Raw genomic sequence first — 15,817 nt, 5'->3', positions numbered from 1 at the left:
TTTAATGAATAAATGCTCTGTTTAGAGAGTTTAGATGAACTCGAAAACATGGTAGTGGATCTCTTTTGTGAAGTACGAAACAAGGAAATTGAAGTTCCAACATGGCCTGAACATCCATTCAAGGATGAACACTTTCGCACTATATGGTACATTGTTCCGATAAAGGATACAAGAAATTTAGACCTTTCGTTTCCTATACCTGACATGCAGCAACATTATCGGTCGTTGGTAATATATTTTTCTTTTCATTTTGACACTTTATACGAATATTAGTTCTTTTTAAATATAATTATATGTATTATTTCTTATAATATGTGCGTACGTGTGTCCGTGCGTGTATGGTCGCAGGCGCGGATGCGGATGAGGGTGCGAATAAGGATGTATGCGTGTTTGTGTACGTTTGTGCTGCTGTATTTGTGGATGCAATTGTATCTTAAAATTTTATATACATATAAAGAGTTGCGAGAATTATAAAAATATCCTTATAAAAAATTCTTAGTTATTAATATTAATATTATACATAATTGTAATTATTATATTACACATGATTATATATAATTATGTGATATTGTTTATATAGCCTGCGCATTACGTTTCTCATTTACTTGGACACGAAGGAGAGGGTTCATTATTATCGGCTTTAAAGGCCAGGGGTTGGTGTAACTCTCTGATATCTGGAAAACGCTTAGGCGCCAGAGGTTTCAGTTTCTTCAGTGTTGTTGTAGATCTAACCGAAGAAGGTATTAAGCATATCGAAGATATTGTTCAACTAATGTTTCAGTATATCAATATGCTGAAGTTGAAAGGCCCGATCAAATGGATTTACGATGTAATTAATAAAAAAAAATACAATCTTACGTAGAATGCTCGGGAGATTGTAGGATTGCAATTTACCGGACACTCTATTTTAATATTCTATATTACGTATGGACTTATATGATTTTGCATTTGCAGGAATACAGAGATATTGCGAACATGAATTTCCGTTTTAGGGAAAAATCTTCGCCTCGTAATTATGTGAATTCTATGGTCCAAGCGATACAGGAATATCCCATGAACGAAGTTTTGCGTGCGGAACATGTTTTCACTGAGTGGAGACCGGACTTAATCGAGCAGATAATGGAACATCTGACACCGAAAAATATCAGGATTCACGTGGTCGCAAAAGCGTATGAAAGTATAGCCAATGAAACCGAAAGTTGGTACGGCACTAAATATAAGAAAGAGAAAGTATCCAAGAAAATGCTGGACATGTGGCACCTCGCTGGCTATAGCACGGATCTAAAATTGCCTCCTAAGAATGAATTTATAGCGACCACGTTTGATATCAAGCCACAAACTAAGGTAATTAAAATTATCATTTTTCGCAATATTAATCCCCGAGTATTACTTTGTGATATTCGAAGCAGAATCTTCATGAAGCTGAAACCATGTGTTTTTAGAATCGAATAAATTCTGTCATATATATATATATATATATATATATATATTTTTTTTTTATATAATAATAATTATTATATCAAAATGCTTTTTGAATATATTTTTGCACTAACTGTATAAAATTATATGCCGGTGTTTAAGGATTATTAATTTACTTAAGACAAAGCCGAAAAATTGTGATATAAGAAAGATAAAAATGTTTTACACTTTGTTTTTGCATAGAGAACTTTTGCTCTATTGTACTGCCGATTTTTATCGGATTCTGTATTTATATGTTATACATACTAACAGATGAAATTTTACAGGTAGAAAAATTTCCTATTATTTTGGAGGATACATCGTTTGTAAGACTTTGGTATAAAAAGGACGATGAATTTCTTGTACCGAGAGCGAGGATGATCTTCGATTTCGTTAGGTATGTGATAAGTTATTGTAAGAGATACATCGTGAATTGAAGTAATAGCTGCAATCTTTTGTGATAGAAAAATAATTCCTCATAATTATATACAACGTTTGTTTTGTCTATTATTTATAGTCCGTTCGCCTATATGGATCCTCTTAGTTGCAACTTGACTCATATGTTTGTTCAGCTATTTCGTGACTCTCTTAATGAGTATGCATATGCTGCTGATTTAGCTGGTTTACAATGGGAACTTACTAATTCAAAATATGGAATAACAGTGAGTATATACACATGTATATAATAACCCTAATAAAATATTGTATATTATTTAAATAGATTTAGGCGATATGTAGATAAGTTATTATTCAATTTGTTACTAATATTAGTAATGTTTAAAATAAATTCTATTTCTTATACGTAAAATATTGGTTATTCACAAATTATATTTTATTTCTCATTTATAACTATTAATATTAATAAATATGCCTAATTCTATTTCTGTAATGTTTATCTATATATAATGTTATATATATAAACATTAATTTAATGTTTTATAAGAAAAGCATTCATAAATCAAGAGAAAGACTAATTATTTTCTTAGCTTGCTATAGGTGGTTACGATGATAAACAACGTGTGCTGTTGGAAAAAATCATGGACCGAATGACAACATTTAAGATTGATCCCAAGAGATTTGAAATCCTAAAGGAAAATGTATGTATAACAAATCAATCTCTTTAATTTAGTTAAGCAGCGTATTTATATAAATATATGATTTACAGTATATCAGGTGCTTGAAAAATTTCGCTGCTGAACAACCTTATCAACATGCAGTGTATTATCTTGTAGTCTTGTTGGCAGAGCAAGTTTGGCTCAAGGATGAATTATTGGAATTTACTACTTGTAAGTGTAAGAGAACTAATATTTTTTGTTAAAAATTATTTTCTTTTCCTTCTTGAAAATTCTTTTTAGTCCTTAGTATGATTATTGTACTTATTAATAATATATATAAAATTTCTGTCATATATAGATCTAAATGTTGATAGACTCCAACAATTTATACCACAGCTTCTCAGTAAAGTGCATGTGGAATGCTTAATACATGGTAACGTAACTATAACGGAAGCTACAGATATTCTAAAACTAATTGAGTCTAAGTTGACAACTGCAGTGCCTAACATAGTACCCTTGTTACAAAGGCATTTATTATTGTATCGTGAAATTAAGCTAGATGATGGTAAGCGCATGACAAATCGTGCTTATAATAATTTGAAAAAATTAATATATTTAAAGAATTTTAATTTATATTAAGGGACATAGTTTTGATATAAAGAAAATTAATATAAAGAATTTTATTATTTTTCTAATGGTTTTATATTGATACTAGGATTATTAGGAAAGTAAAAAGAAATATATAAAAATAAAAACTAAATTTATTTCAATCTTTATAGAAAACAGATATTTGGAAATTTAAAGAATATAAAAATATGGAAATATAAAATTTTGATATAAAAATATTTATATAGAAATATAATAAATTATTTGTTGTTAATGTCATTTTATCTGCAATAAAATTTGTTTCAGAAATTGAATAATAGCTTTTAATGAGTTATTTTTTATGATATATTATGTAATAGTATTGTATAATGATATATAATTACTGTAGGTTCCCACTTTCTATTTGAAGCGGAAAATAAGTTGCATAAAAGTTCTTGTGCAATGGTGTACCATCCAACTGGTTTACAATCAACGGAATCGAATATGCTTTTAGAACTTTTAGCACAAATTATTGCAGAACCTTGCTTCAATACGTTAAGAACTAAAGAGCAATTAGGTTATATAGTATTTAGCGGTATACGTAAAACGAGTGGAGCGCAAGGTTTGCGAATTATAGTACAAAGTGACAAACATCCGCAATATGTCGAAAAACGAATCGATTCATTTCTGGATTCTATGTTGGTAAGTATAATAGGATCTTGTATAACAATATATGTTAATACATTGATTAATTTAACCATATGGTCCTTTATTTAAATTTCTCACACAATATCCTATGATATTGTGATCAAATAAATATAACAGTCCACATGTATAATGTAATAACATGAAGCTGTGTTTCTATTAAAGAATCATTAATATCACTATAATTATATTTCAGGAACATATATCTACTATGCCAGAAGACCAATTTAAGGAACACAAGAAAGCTCTAGCTGCATTACGTCTGGAGAAACCCAAAATGTTAAGTGCACGATGCACTTTATATTGGAATGAGATTGTAAGCCAACAATATAACTTTGATCGTGAAAATATTGAAGTAGCTTACTTAAAGACGATAACACAGCAGCAATTACTTAATTTTTTTAAGGTAACTACTTTTTTTTTAAATACAGAATATATTATTCAAACCGAAAAGAAAAGACAAATAGAAAATATAGAATATGATTTTTTGTATGACGTATAAGTTTCGTGAAAAATGACTTTAATGGTTGAAAAAATAATAAATTTAATTTATGTCCCCTAGGAAAATATACATAGCAAAGCTCGACATAAACTATCAGTACATGTGATATCCACGGTATCATCAACAGAAAAGAATTTGGTTAATAACACAACCGAAGAAATAGCCGATTCATCGAGCGAAGAAGCCGTTAAGAAAATCGACGATATCATGTCATTTAAAAATAGTCAAGCTTTATATCCTTTATTAAAACCGTTCGAAAAATATTTTCTCAGAAAGGGCATACGCTGTTCTAAGTTATAAAAAAAATTGATAAGATAATAGTGAATTAAATGTATACATTTGTTTATATATTTAATTATATAAAATTTGACGCATAATTTTTTAGAAATTAAATTACTTATTAATATTTATAATTAATATTTGCAAAATCTTGATATATGCTTACACGCTCTTCTTATAATTATAAAAAAATATGATGATAGTGAATGAATTTGTTTTAATGCATAATTACTATTCATTTAAATAAAATAACGCATTACTTTATAGTAATTAATAAATTATTTATTATTGTAACTAATTTTTGTACAATCTGGCGTACATTGAATTTACAAATTGTGACATAAATACTTATACAGTTTATTATTAAAAGAGAATTATATTATTCAATCTTATAATTATTATGCTATCAAAATTTTGTAAATTTTATTTGTGTAATTAACATAATCAAGCATTTTCTTTTGTGATTGTATATATTCAAATCAGAAAGATTCAAATATAAAAGATTTATGTAATTATCACGGTGACAGTATTTTGCATATCTATTATTTATATGTTATTATTTAGTTATATAATTGAATAAATAAACTGGGTGTTGCATAAAAATAAAAATTTATGTGTAAGTTATGTCTTCATATAAAGTACGTAATATGAATCTTTAGAAAAAAAATATGAAGGAATCCTCAAGAAAAATGCGATTCGAGAGACGTGTGCTCCATATTTAATTTATAAATTTGCAATATTACATTAAATAACGCTCAATTCATATATAAATTAAAGAGCAACGAATTTTATAAATCTAAAAATAATTTTTAATAATTAGTAAATGCTGAACTTTCAGATGTACATGTATATTATGTACATACCTAAAGATCTATAATACAAAACGGTTGCAATGGCATAGAGCATTGGAGATCATAACCCATGATTCAGTGTGGAATTATTTTACGTCATCCCTTGATGGCCTAATGTGCAAAATCTGTAATGAGATGTTATCTGAATGTAATGTAAATACATTAAGAAGACACTTATTGCAAGACCAAGCACACATTGAATATTCTGGGCTTACAGCAAAATCATGATGATATAACTTTTTGGCAGTAAATTTAGCATTACTCTGCCACACATCGATAATAGTGAAATTAATGAGTAAGTATAGAATATGTTTGACAAATACAGACTTTCGAAATTATTGATACAAATATATATATATATATATATATATATATATCGTTCGGGGACATACATATTTCTATAACAAGTTTTTAAAATAGTCAACAACTAGATGTCTTTGAAGGAAGCAAGATACTTAATCAAAGGAAATAAGTAATAACAAAATGCCAAGTTATTATCATAAGAAAATATTTAATGCGAGAATCTTGGTGTTATTTCTCTAACAATAAATATAACATGCTTATATCGACTGCCATATCATGCACATGCGCATATATATATATATATATATATTTTTTTTAATATATAAATACGCATCAAGCTCTTCACATTAATAGACTATATTATGGGTTATCTTAGGATTGCAGACTTATACAAAGAGGTATCTGAAAATAATCAAGTTCTCCTACACAGTCTCCTACATGGAAATTACGTCTGCCAAGAATCTGTACAGGAACATCGTCTTGGCGCCGTCGTCAACGACACCATACTAGATGCTTTTATTCGGAAAACTGACACTTCAAATATTGACACCGGTCACCCCCAGCACGCACGGCTCCGGCCTCTCGCTGACGCTGAGGAGAGCAATCGGGAGGAGAGCAAACCGAAAATAAGTCTGCGAATATGTGTCGCCCGAGACCGGCACCTACAGGATCTCCACTCCCGCCAATCTTCACCCGGACACGACGGCGACGACCTCCGTCGTGGCGCCGCCGTCGACGACACCGGTCACCCCCAGCTCACACGGCTCCGGCCTCTCGCTAACGCTGAGAAAATCGGTGCCGGACATTATTCAATAGCTGGTGATAAGGATGTATCTGACTAGTAAGTATCGCCTTAATTATATTATACATATAAAAATTTAATCATGTCCTGTTACTCCTTCAATCACTCCTTGTATAAATATTAAATCAATATTTGAAGTTTCAGAAATATATTTCTGAAACTTCAAGCTGTAACGAAAACTCCAATTAAGAAAGTAGAAAGTTTAAATAGCACCGGTACGCTCAATACCTCCAATCGGGAGGAGAGCAGACTGCGAATAATTCTGCGAATATGCAAGTCGCCCGAGACCGGCACCTACAGGATCTCCACTCCCGCCAAGAATCTGCACATGGACACGACGGCTACTAAATTGCATAAAAACCGTAGAACAAATTATAAATGATACAAAAACATCTAAATTAAAAATACCTAAAGAAAACATATGTATTTTACAAGAACTCTGAATTACAGATGAGGAAAAAAAAATAATAAAATAATGGGAAAAATATAAATCTAAAGATCTATACGACATAATATGTAACATTGTTGGGTAATAATATATAATCATTGTAGGTTGCCACATTACATTTGAAAAGAAAAATAAATTGCTTGAATATTCTTGCATAATGGTGCAATTCCATTATTGGTTTGCAATCAACAGAGTCGAACATGCTCTTAGCTCTTAAGGACGTTCTCCGGTCCTTATACTAGAGAAAATCGATTTTCTTTAGATTTTCTTGAAACTGTGAATATACGTTAATTTAGGTGTGCTTTATGCGTGGTATAAATTTCAGTACCTCTTCCGGTATAAAAAATCAAGATACTGAGCCTCAAAGTTTCAATTTTTACCAAAAAAAATTTTTTAATTTAATTTTTTTTAATTTTGGCATTTTTTCCTTATAGAACTCGACGAGAGGAGCAACTTTGGTCCTTTTGACCAACCTCGTATCTCTTGCCGTTTGGCCTGGAAAACCTTTTCATTAGTAAAAGTTGAAACTTTGAGGCTCAGTATCTTTATTTTTTATACCGGAAGAGGTACTGAAATTTATACCACGCATAAAGCACACCTAAATTAACGTATATTCACAGTTTCAAGAAAATCTAAAGAAAATCGATTTTCTCTAGTATAAGAACCGGAGAACGTCCTTAACACAATTTATTTTAATAATAAATTGAAATTTAATGTAAAACATCTGAAAGTTCATTTATTATTGAAAATTATTTTTAGATATATTAAATTCGCTGCTACATGATGATATGTACACGAACTGAGCATTTTAATGTAATATTACAAAATAAATTAACTTATTGTATAGAACACGCATCTCTTGAATTGTACTTTTTCTTCATAATCTTTTCATATTTTTGTCTAAAGGTCCATCTACATCTATCGTAATGTTAATCGTAATGCTCGTCATAACAGCTCTACTTGGCTCCTGATATTCTGTTTCGCCATTTGCTGTTGTGCGACACAACTTATACGTATTGCGATTTTATATATACACAATATTTACGATAGCCTCTTTCCTTATGACCACGATAGCTTATGATTAAAGCGTTACGATAAATGTAAATAGAGCTTAATAAACGAATGCTACATACTCTATACGTAGATATAATTGACATAAATTTTTGTTCCTCTTTATTTCTATGCAACACGTAGTATATGTATATATATATATGCAAGATAATATCACAGTAATAACTAAATAAACCTTTCATATTTGAAACTCGTTATTTTTTTTACAAATAGCATGTTCATTATGTATAAATTAAATATAAATGCTATTGTATGAATTATATAATTATATTAGATATTACAAATTAAACGATAGGGGAGACCGGGGCTAAACAGTCCGTTTTTTTTTCGGTGCCGATTTTTAACAACAAAATAAATAATTGTAGTTAAATGTGGTATACCACTGTAAAGAGTGAACCTTTAGCTACAAAATTTATATAGGAAATTTTTGTCTATGTCGCTTTGTTTAACCGGTATAGAGCAAAAACGACAACGGTGGAAAAATTGAAATCTCAAAAATGCCGGGGTATAACAGTCTGCACTGCATTTTCGATACATATACGTACATCTAATCCTAAAAAATAATAGGATACATTTTAATAATTGTTTTTTAAGAGAAAAATATAAAAATTTATTTAAAATTTTTATGCGAAACATTATTAAAAAATAGTTACGAGGGTTCCTCTTTCCGCAGAAGTCACTCGCCCGACTTGTTTCACTCCTCGACGTCCGATGACTCTATTCGGTGTCTGAACGGTTGTAATTCCCGTCTCATCCATATTCCATATGCAGTGACCCCGAAAATGTCTTGGAAATGCACCCGGACTGCTTACTGACCGATTAGCCCCAAACACAAGTTTCAGGTTTGATCGCCCACGAAATATTAGACATCAACGATAATGAAAAAACTACACTGGATTCGTGTTCAGCATGCATTACTCTTTATAATCACGTACCTCGAGATTTGGAGAGCAAATATTATTGCAGATATTACAAAATTTCCACGCGCAGAAAATGTAACTTTCACCTTCCGAAAACACGTTTGCCCTCGTAAAAATCATAACACGGCAGGTAACCTGCCGAAACTCCGTTGGTCACATGGGTACTATAAGCAGCGTTTACAATGTTAATAGCGAGTTCGCACAATATACAGGTTCCGAGATATTTGATTAGACGTATTTACCCCGTAGACGTTTTAGCCCCGGTTCCCCTATATATGAAAATGAGATAAATTGAATACAATTTAAGAATATTCCTCTATTAGGATCCAATTGTGAGAGTTCCATTAATATCCGCAATGTAAAGTATTCAGATATTAAATATTTTTAATAAATTTTTTTTTTAATCAAACGTTTTCAGTTTCGTTTTTCGTTGATATTTTTAATTTTTAAAAATAAATCGCAATAATTTAAAAAAAACTTTTAATCGTCCTGTCTTCATCATACATCACAAATATTCAGTTTCAGAACCTGAAAGAATATTATTTTTTATCAGATCGGTGAAAAAGTTTGCACGCCTTTCCTTTACTCTTATTAATAATTACTTATTTAAGAAAAAAACGATACATAAAATAAACAAAATAAACTTTTAACTCTCCGTTTTTTTACACCCTTGGAATGTATACGTGGGTCTGTCACGTTCAACGCTATTTTTCTCTACCTTGTATTTTTTTTAAATCTAAAAAAATTCACGAAACATCTGTCTACATCTGTAGTTGACGATTTCATAGTCAAAGGTTAAAGGGATAAAAGAGTTAAAGGGATAAAAGAGAAGGACAAAGAACAATGAGCGAGAATGAGATGTGGAAATATTGGAAATAAAAGAGACAATATATGGAGAGGGAGAAATATGCGGTATATGAGATAGAAGAGGAGGTGTGAAGTACATGTGGAAATGTGAGGAAATGAGGGAATTAGTAAGGGAAGAAATTCTTAGAATGGTTGGGTAAGTTAGAGAAGGAAAGAGAATTGGGAATAGAGATTGAGGAAATGATGTGTGTGTGTGTGTGTGTGTGTGTGTGTGTGTGTGTGTGTGTGTGTGTGAGAGAGAGAGAGAAGGGGAGAGGGGGAGGGGGAGAGAGAAAGAATTAATGTTATAGAACGCGAATATGCACGAATGAGAAAATAGGGTATGAAAAAATAAAGTGTAAAAGATAGATATGCAAAGTATAAAGCGTTAGGAGAAAACACGAGTGCAATATTTAGAGAAATTTAAAGATTGTAAAATTATGTCCAAAAACACGTGTAATGTATGGTGAATAAGTATTATTGTTATTATTATATATTTATTAGAGAGTACGTTGTAATAACTAATAATAACTCATTTACCTGAACTTTCTCTTCGCTTTCGTTTCTTATGATTTGAAACTTCCATCATTTTTGAATCTGCTTCACCTGTTTGTCGATTGTTCATTTTTATTGGTTTTAGTACAGAAGAAACAGTACGATAAGAATTGGATACTTCTGTATTTCTCGAATCTTGTGGCAATTTTTCTCTGACAGTAATAGTACTGATTTTTTTTATATTTACTACAAAATAAAAGTAAAATAAGTTATAAAGAAAGTCCTTATACACTCAATAAAGGATATTATCTGAGATAAGATTTTAAATCGCGTTCCGTTAGAAATAACTTATTTTTTATGCATATTTCTGTTAGAAATTTATTCAAGAAGCTTATTAACTTTTGTTTTACAATTAAATATGAGAAATGTAATATTACCATTTATCGACACAAACTATACTTACTTATCTTATAAGGTTTCCGTTTTTTACCAGTTGCAAAAATGCAAGATGTAGTACCCACTTCTTTGCGCACGATTCTGTATTTACTTTCACCGAATTTTATTGACTTCTTTTTTAATGTCAATACTTGATCTTGCAAATTACATTGTATCACCTATTATAGAATAATTTAAAAATTACAAAATTAGATCTGAAAAGAATATTTTTATTTCAAACTATTTTTTCTTTTCTATTATATAAGTTTGCTTTCTATTACACAAATCTCTGCTTTAAAAAAACAAAATTAAATTTGTTGCATAATTATATGTTGCATCACATATTAATAGAAATGATTAAAATAATAATTAAATAAAGAGTAACAATTAAAGTTAACAGTTTGCATTAATAAAAATGCTTGCCATTTTACAGGATTTATAAAAAAAAAGTATACCTTGCTTGGAACGTTCAAGATAAAAGCTTCTTCGTCCTCAGAAAGATCGGCCAATGTAAAATTTGCTGGCATTGTTTCCACAAGTAATCCTTGATCTTCAACTAATTCTTGTAACTAAAAAGAAAATTGATCAATTAGTTTTCAAATATTGCAAATTAAAAATTTTATAGTTTTTTTATAACAAAATTCACAACAAAAATAGTTGTGATTTAAATACATTAATTCCAAAACTTATTCGATCTTGTTATATGCAAGAAATATATTTCAATGTAGAAAGAAAAAGAAAAATTCGATTTTTAAAATATTATTTTTTTAAACGTTTAAAATTTTTTTAAATGTAGAGATATCAAGATTAAGAAGAATTCTAATATCACACACATGTATAGAATTTTACTTACATTGCATGGTCTATACTCGTAAGAAATATTAAGATGTGTGTCTGAACAGAAATTGGTTGATGCTCGTACACTTCGCTCATGTTCAGATTTATGTCTCGTCCCAAACTCGGTCCTCACTATTTCTTCATTTGCATTACTTTTGGTATACATGTTCTTTTTATGTAATAAAAGAGATTGTTTGTGTCCTTCAACTTGAGTAACAGATTCTTCATTATTGCACGAAACATTACTTTCAGAAACTCTTAACTGAAAACTGTCATCTTTACTTCGATCATCATTATGTACATTTTCACAATATTGCGTTTTTTTGAGTAAATTTTCGTACGTACATTTTATTAACGATTCTGCTTTCTTCTTTATTCCTTTCTTCATATTTGTTGACTCTAATTTCGCTACTTCTGTAGGAACTATAGCTTTTTTGGGTATGTAAATGTTCTCGTTATGTGAAATGTCCGTTTGCTTGAAAGCGTGATTGGTTTCATCATTTTTGTCGTCTTCACTGCAACGACTTGTATCTGAAGTGTCGATATGCTTTCGCGAGGTTTTAGCTGTTACATATTCATTATCGCTCTCACTGGAATCGCTGCTCACAACTAAATTCAATCTCGCTTGCTGCTGAAGTCGCTTTTTGGTTTGAGGCGATACATAATTCACATTCATCTCTTCATTATCAGTTTCCAATGCTATTGGTGCATCAATTTCTTCCGCATTTATTGCTGCATCTTGCCAATTATCGGTATTGTGATTAATGACATCTGGACAATGTATTAATGTATTCTTTTTCATAGGAGTACATTTATTGGTAATGTCCGTATTATTATTAACATTATCAATTGTCTCAATATCACTCTTGACATTATCTTTCTTATTTATTATCTTATATTTTTTATTGAGAATTTCAGTGTGCATAACTTTAGGTAATATTTGCTGCTTTTGTACATCATGTGTATTTTCCAGGTTCATGCAAATTTTGTCTTCCTGATTTATTAAATGCGTCTTTTCATCCTTATCAGTTTTATTTAATTGAGAGAAATTTTTTTCTTCTTTATCTTCGTCTGCTTGTCTTTTACCTTCGCCTAAAATGTTACTAAAATAAAATTTCACATATATACAGTGAATCAAAAAAGTATTTACACTATACTGCATGTTATAAATTACTTATTACACAATTCGTACTTATGTATTATGCCTTCGAATAAAGTTATTGTAAGAAAACTGGGTGTGCAAATACTTTCTTGATTTACTGTATGTTTTACATAACATTTCTTAGGAAATAGCAGTTGCTGCTTTTGAATATCGCACGAATTTTCTAATTTAAAAAAATGTGTCTTACCTTCGCAATTAATTGAAGAATCCTCTGTATCCTTATCGATTTTATTTAATTCAAGGGATATTTCTTCTTCTTCTTCAGAGGACTTCCTTACTTTTCTATGGTCTTCTTCTTTTTGTATATGATTGGAAGGTTCGGAATGAGCATTCTTCATACAATTTTGTTTAGGATATAGCAATTGCTGGTTTTGAATATTATTTGAATGTTCTGTTTTTGCAAAATGTTCATCTTCTTTATCTTCCTGATTTATATCTATGTTTATATCACTTTGAATTGTTTGGGAAGAATTTTTCATTTTTTCTTCTCTGGAAGGCTCCTTCTCTTCTTTGCTGATTTGGTCTCTTAAAATGTCGTTGCTAAATTTCAAATGTGCATCCTTTTCAGCTTCCTTACAATCTTTTGCTGTTTCGATTACTTCGTCATTCTTCTTTAGTTCTGGAGAAATAGATATTTTTTCCGCGTTTTCTTCTATATTGCGACTTGTTGCAATCTTATTAGATCTTTTAATCTTGACAATTCTATCTTGTGAATCTTCATCGATTCCTGAATCTTTTTGGTGGTCCAACAATGAAGTATCCGGTGACAAATCATTTATCTTAGGCATATTAGGTCCTGTGTTCCTTAATGGCGTACTGTGTCGATCAATACTTATGGTAGCTGGAAGTAATTGATCATTATTCAATTTATCTTTTAGACTTTTATGTGTTTTAATATCTTTATTATTATTCGTAGAATCGATTTTCTCTAGTATCAATACCAAGTTCCTTTTAACATTTTTTAACAATTCTGATTTGTGATTCGTACACGTATTGTCATAACTCTTTGTGTTCATCGAGCTTCCATTACTTGTTAATTTGTTGCTATTGTTATCTTCTGATTGGACAAGGGTATTTGCTTCATTATCAAAATCATTGCTATTTTCTAAAGTTGATCGAGACAGAGACGGTTGATGATGTGAATCATGTGAATTAAATGTAGTATTTGATTCATTCATTGTCGCATTTTGGTTTTTATTATTCCGTGCCTTTTTTCCACGTACAGATTTTGTCTTATTGGATATCGTATTATTTTCGGAACTTAATTTATTGTCCATTGCATTAGTGTCTTCATGATTCTGTCTCATGTGTTCATTTCTATATTTCATTATTCTAGATGTACTGTTTTGAGAATGGAGTCGTGGGGAAAGAGATTGCTTACTAGATTCAGCCATAAAATGCCAATAATCATTATCCTTCAAAACCATTCCTTCATTATCCAAGATACTTGTACGCAAATGCGGTGTGCTACTGCTTTTCCTTGTAACTTCTTGCCAGCCTACATCAATACATTTTTCAGTATACTTTACTTGCGGTGATTTTCTAGTTTGTTCTCTTCTTTCTGTGCTCCTACCTCTGCTCTTCGCCTTGACGCTCTTCTTTTTATATCCTTTGCACTCTTCTTCGCTGGTAAAAACAGAATTCTTGGCCACATATTTGGCCTGTTTCGACGGAGAGCTGTATATAATATCGTAGTCGACGTCGGTGAGATTGCTGCTATCGCCGGTGTCGGTGTCGTGTGCCAAATTTCGCAGGACACTTCTCTTCAATTCTGTATAGTGTCTGTAATTTTTCACGCCGCAATGTTTCCTTATTTCGGCGTTGAGCGCCTTCGTCCTCCTTCGTATCTTCCGCGACGGCCTGAATTTGTGTATCAGGGAGTTGTCGATCATTCTGTCCGTGACGGAGTTGTTCGTGATTTCCCACGCGACAGTCTCGTGGGAACACATGGCGGTGCACCACTTGAAAAAGCATTAAATGGCAAATGGGTAAGAGCGTACAGACTTTCCCATCGGTTTGGAGGAAACTCGCTGCTGTCGCGTGTCTTCGCGAGCAAAAAGGGCAATTGAATCGTCATTCGAAAGGTTGTAATAATTTATCCGTAGAAATATTTGAGGTTAGAAGGGCCATACTCGATCGTACACAAGTACGTGGTATCAAACCGTGATAACTGTGATAACGGTTCTCAGTAAAGCGTCGTCTAAGTGGAAGAGTAGGAGTAAGAAGTAAAATTAATTTATTTCGCTTACGCCCTTACGCCAGCTCTCTAACTGAAAATTACGTCGCGCTGACGGTCTCCCAAGCCGGCGAACAAAAGATAAGGTCTGTTCTTTTTAGCTGAACTTTTTGCACTGTTGACTGTTCATTCTTTTCTCTTTTTCTCTCCAACGTGAAAAGAAAGAGCGGAAGGATGAAGAGATGCAAATGCAAGAAATTAATTAACAATTAACGTATCTGTGTTATTAGAATTTTATTAATTGATTGCTATTTTTTTTTAATTGAAGAAATTACTGCTAATTAGATTTATTAATTGATATATATGAAAGAAAATTCGGGACAACGAATCACGCAGTTAGAAATTTGTTGTAAATCTGACGGTTGAATTAATCGTCAACAAATGAAGTTAATCGGAGCTCGGTTGAAGTCCCTTCCTTCTCCCCTATCAAGGTGTTTTTACTCACCGATTTGTCTCTAACAGGTTTAAATCCAGAAACGAGTCCGTCATTTACAAAAATTCAGATTTTTATGGCTTTCATAAACGCACTTACTGTATCACGTTTATTGGAAAGTTTATTGCTTCTGCTGACGCTTAACTTGATTAATAAAATTTATTTTTACAGACGTATTGACGTATATAATAGACTGAACATTAGCTGTAGAGCTCTACGGAAGATCTAAACTTCTAAAGGACAAAGGTATATGCTCGTGCTGGGATGCTTCCCCTTGTTTCCCCACCTTTTTTTCTCCCCAAGAATGTACACAATTATAGACAAGAAAAGCGCTCCAGCACAAGCATATCTCTGTCCTTTGGATCTTCCGTACAGCTCTCAATGACAATGTTCA

At 31.3% G+C, this 15,817-nt stretch overlaps 2 protein-coding genes across 16 annotated transcripts in view; one reads left to right on the top strand and one right to left on the bottom strand.

Annotated features, from left to right (window-relative positions):
- LOC139774876 (insulin-degrading enzyme-like) overlaps positions 1-10,335 on the top strand; it is a 19,933-nt gene extending 9,598 nt beyond the window's left edge. For 4 of the 6 annotated variants that reach the window (XM_071710398.1, XM_071710395.1, XM_071710397.1 and 1 more), the window contains exons 4-14: positions 26-228; positions 581-829; positions 955-1,344; positions 1,746-1,855; positions 1,976-2,120; positions 2,445-2,555; positions 2,624-2,744; positions 2,872-3,078; positions 3,508-3,800; positions 4,000-4,209; positions 4,366-10,335. In XM_071710398.1, coding sequence (XP_071566499.1) covers positions 26-228; positions 581-829; positions 955-1,344; positions 1,746-1,855; positions 1,976-2,120; positions 2,445-2,555; positions 2,624-2,744; positions 2,872-3,078; positions 3,508-3,800; positions 4,000-4,209; positions 4,366-4,605 — 2,279 coding nt within the window. In that variant the 3' untranslated portion in view covers positions 4,606-10,335. The remainder of the gene's footprint in view (positions 1-25; positions 229-580; positions 830-954; positions 1,345-1,745; positions 1,856-1,975; positions 2,121-2,444; positions 2,556-2,623; positions 2,745-2,871; positions 3,079-3,507; positions 3,801-3,999; positions 4,210-4,365) is intronic. The other 2 variants (XR_011718705.1, XR_011718706.1) reach the window with 2 other exon arrangements.
- On the bottom strand, positions 5,287-15,817 carry LOC139774875 (uncharacterized). Of its 10 annotated transcripts, none has more exons than XR_011718702.1 (7): positions 12,942-15,095; positions 11,609-12,684; positions 11,211-11,324; positions 10,784-10,934; positions 10,366-10,566; positions 8,713-9,507; positions 5,287-5,560 (listed from the first exon to the last, which is right to left on the bottom strand). XR_011718702.1 is itself a non-coding variant. In XM_071710393.1 (7 exons), the coding sequence occupies exons 2-7, from the start codon at positions 14,701-14,703 to the stop codon at positions 9,485-9,487; spliced, it is 3,327 nt and encodes a 1,108-aa protein (XP_071566494.1). In that variant the 5' UTR covers positions 14,704-14,715; positions 15,436-15,817; the 3' UTR covers positions 7,698-9,484. The 10 variants fall into 10 exon arrangements, 4 of the variants coding, with proteins under 4 accessions (XP_071566495.1, XP_071566494.1, XP_071566493.1 ...); XR_011718703.1 differs by having other exon boundaries at positions 8,995-9,507; XR_011718704.1 differs by lacking the exon at positions 8,713-9,507 and having other exon boundaries at positions 5,287-5,380; positions 5,448-5,560.

Source organism: Temnothorax nylanderi, unplaced genomic scaffold (genome assembly GCF_030848795.1).
Source record: "Temnothorax nylanderi isolate EJ_2023f unplaced genomic scaffold, tnyl_v1.0 TNYL_tig0089_pilon, whole genome shotgun sequence".
NCBI lineage: Eukaryota > Metazoa > Arthropoda > Insecta > Hymenoptera > Formicidae > Temnothorax > Temnothorax nylanderi.
This window is presented reverse-complemented; position numbering and strand designations above follow the sequence as displayed.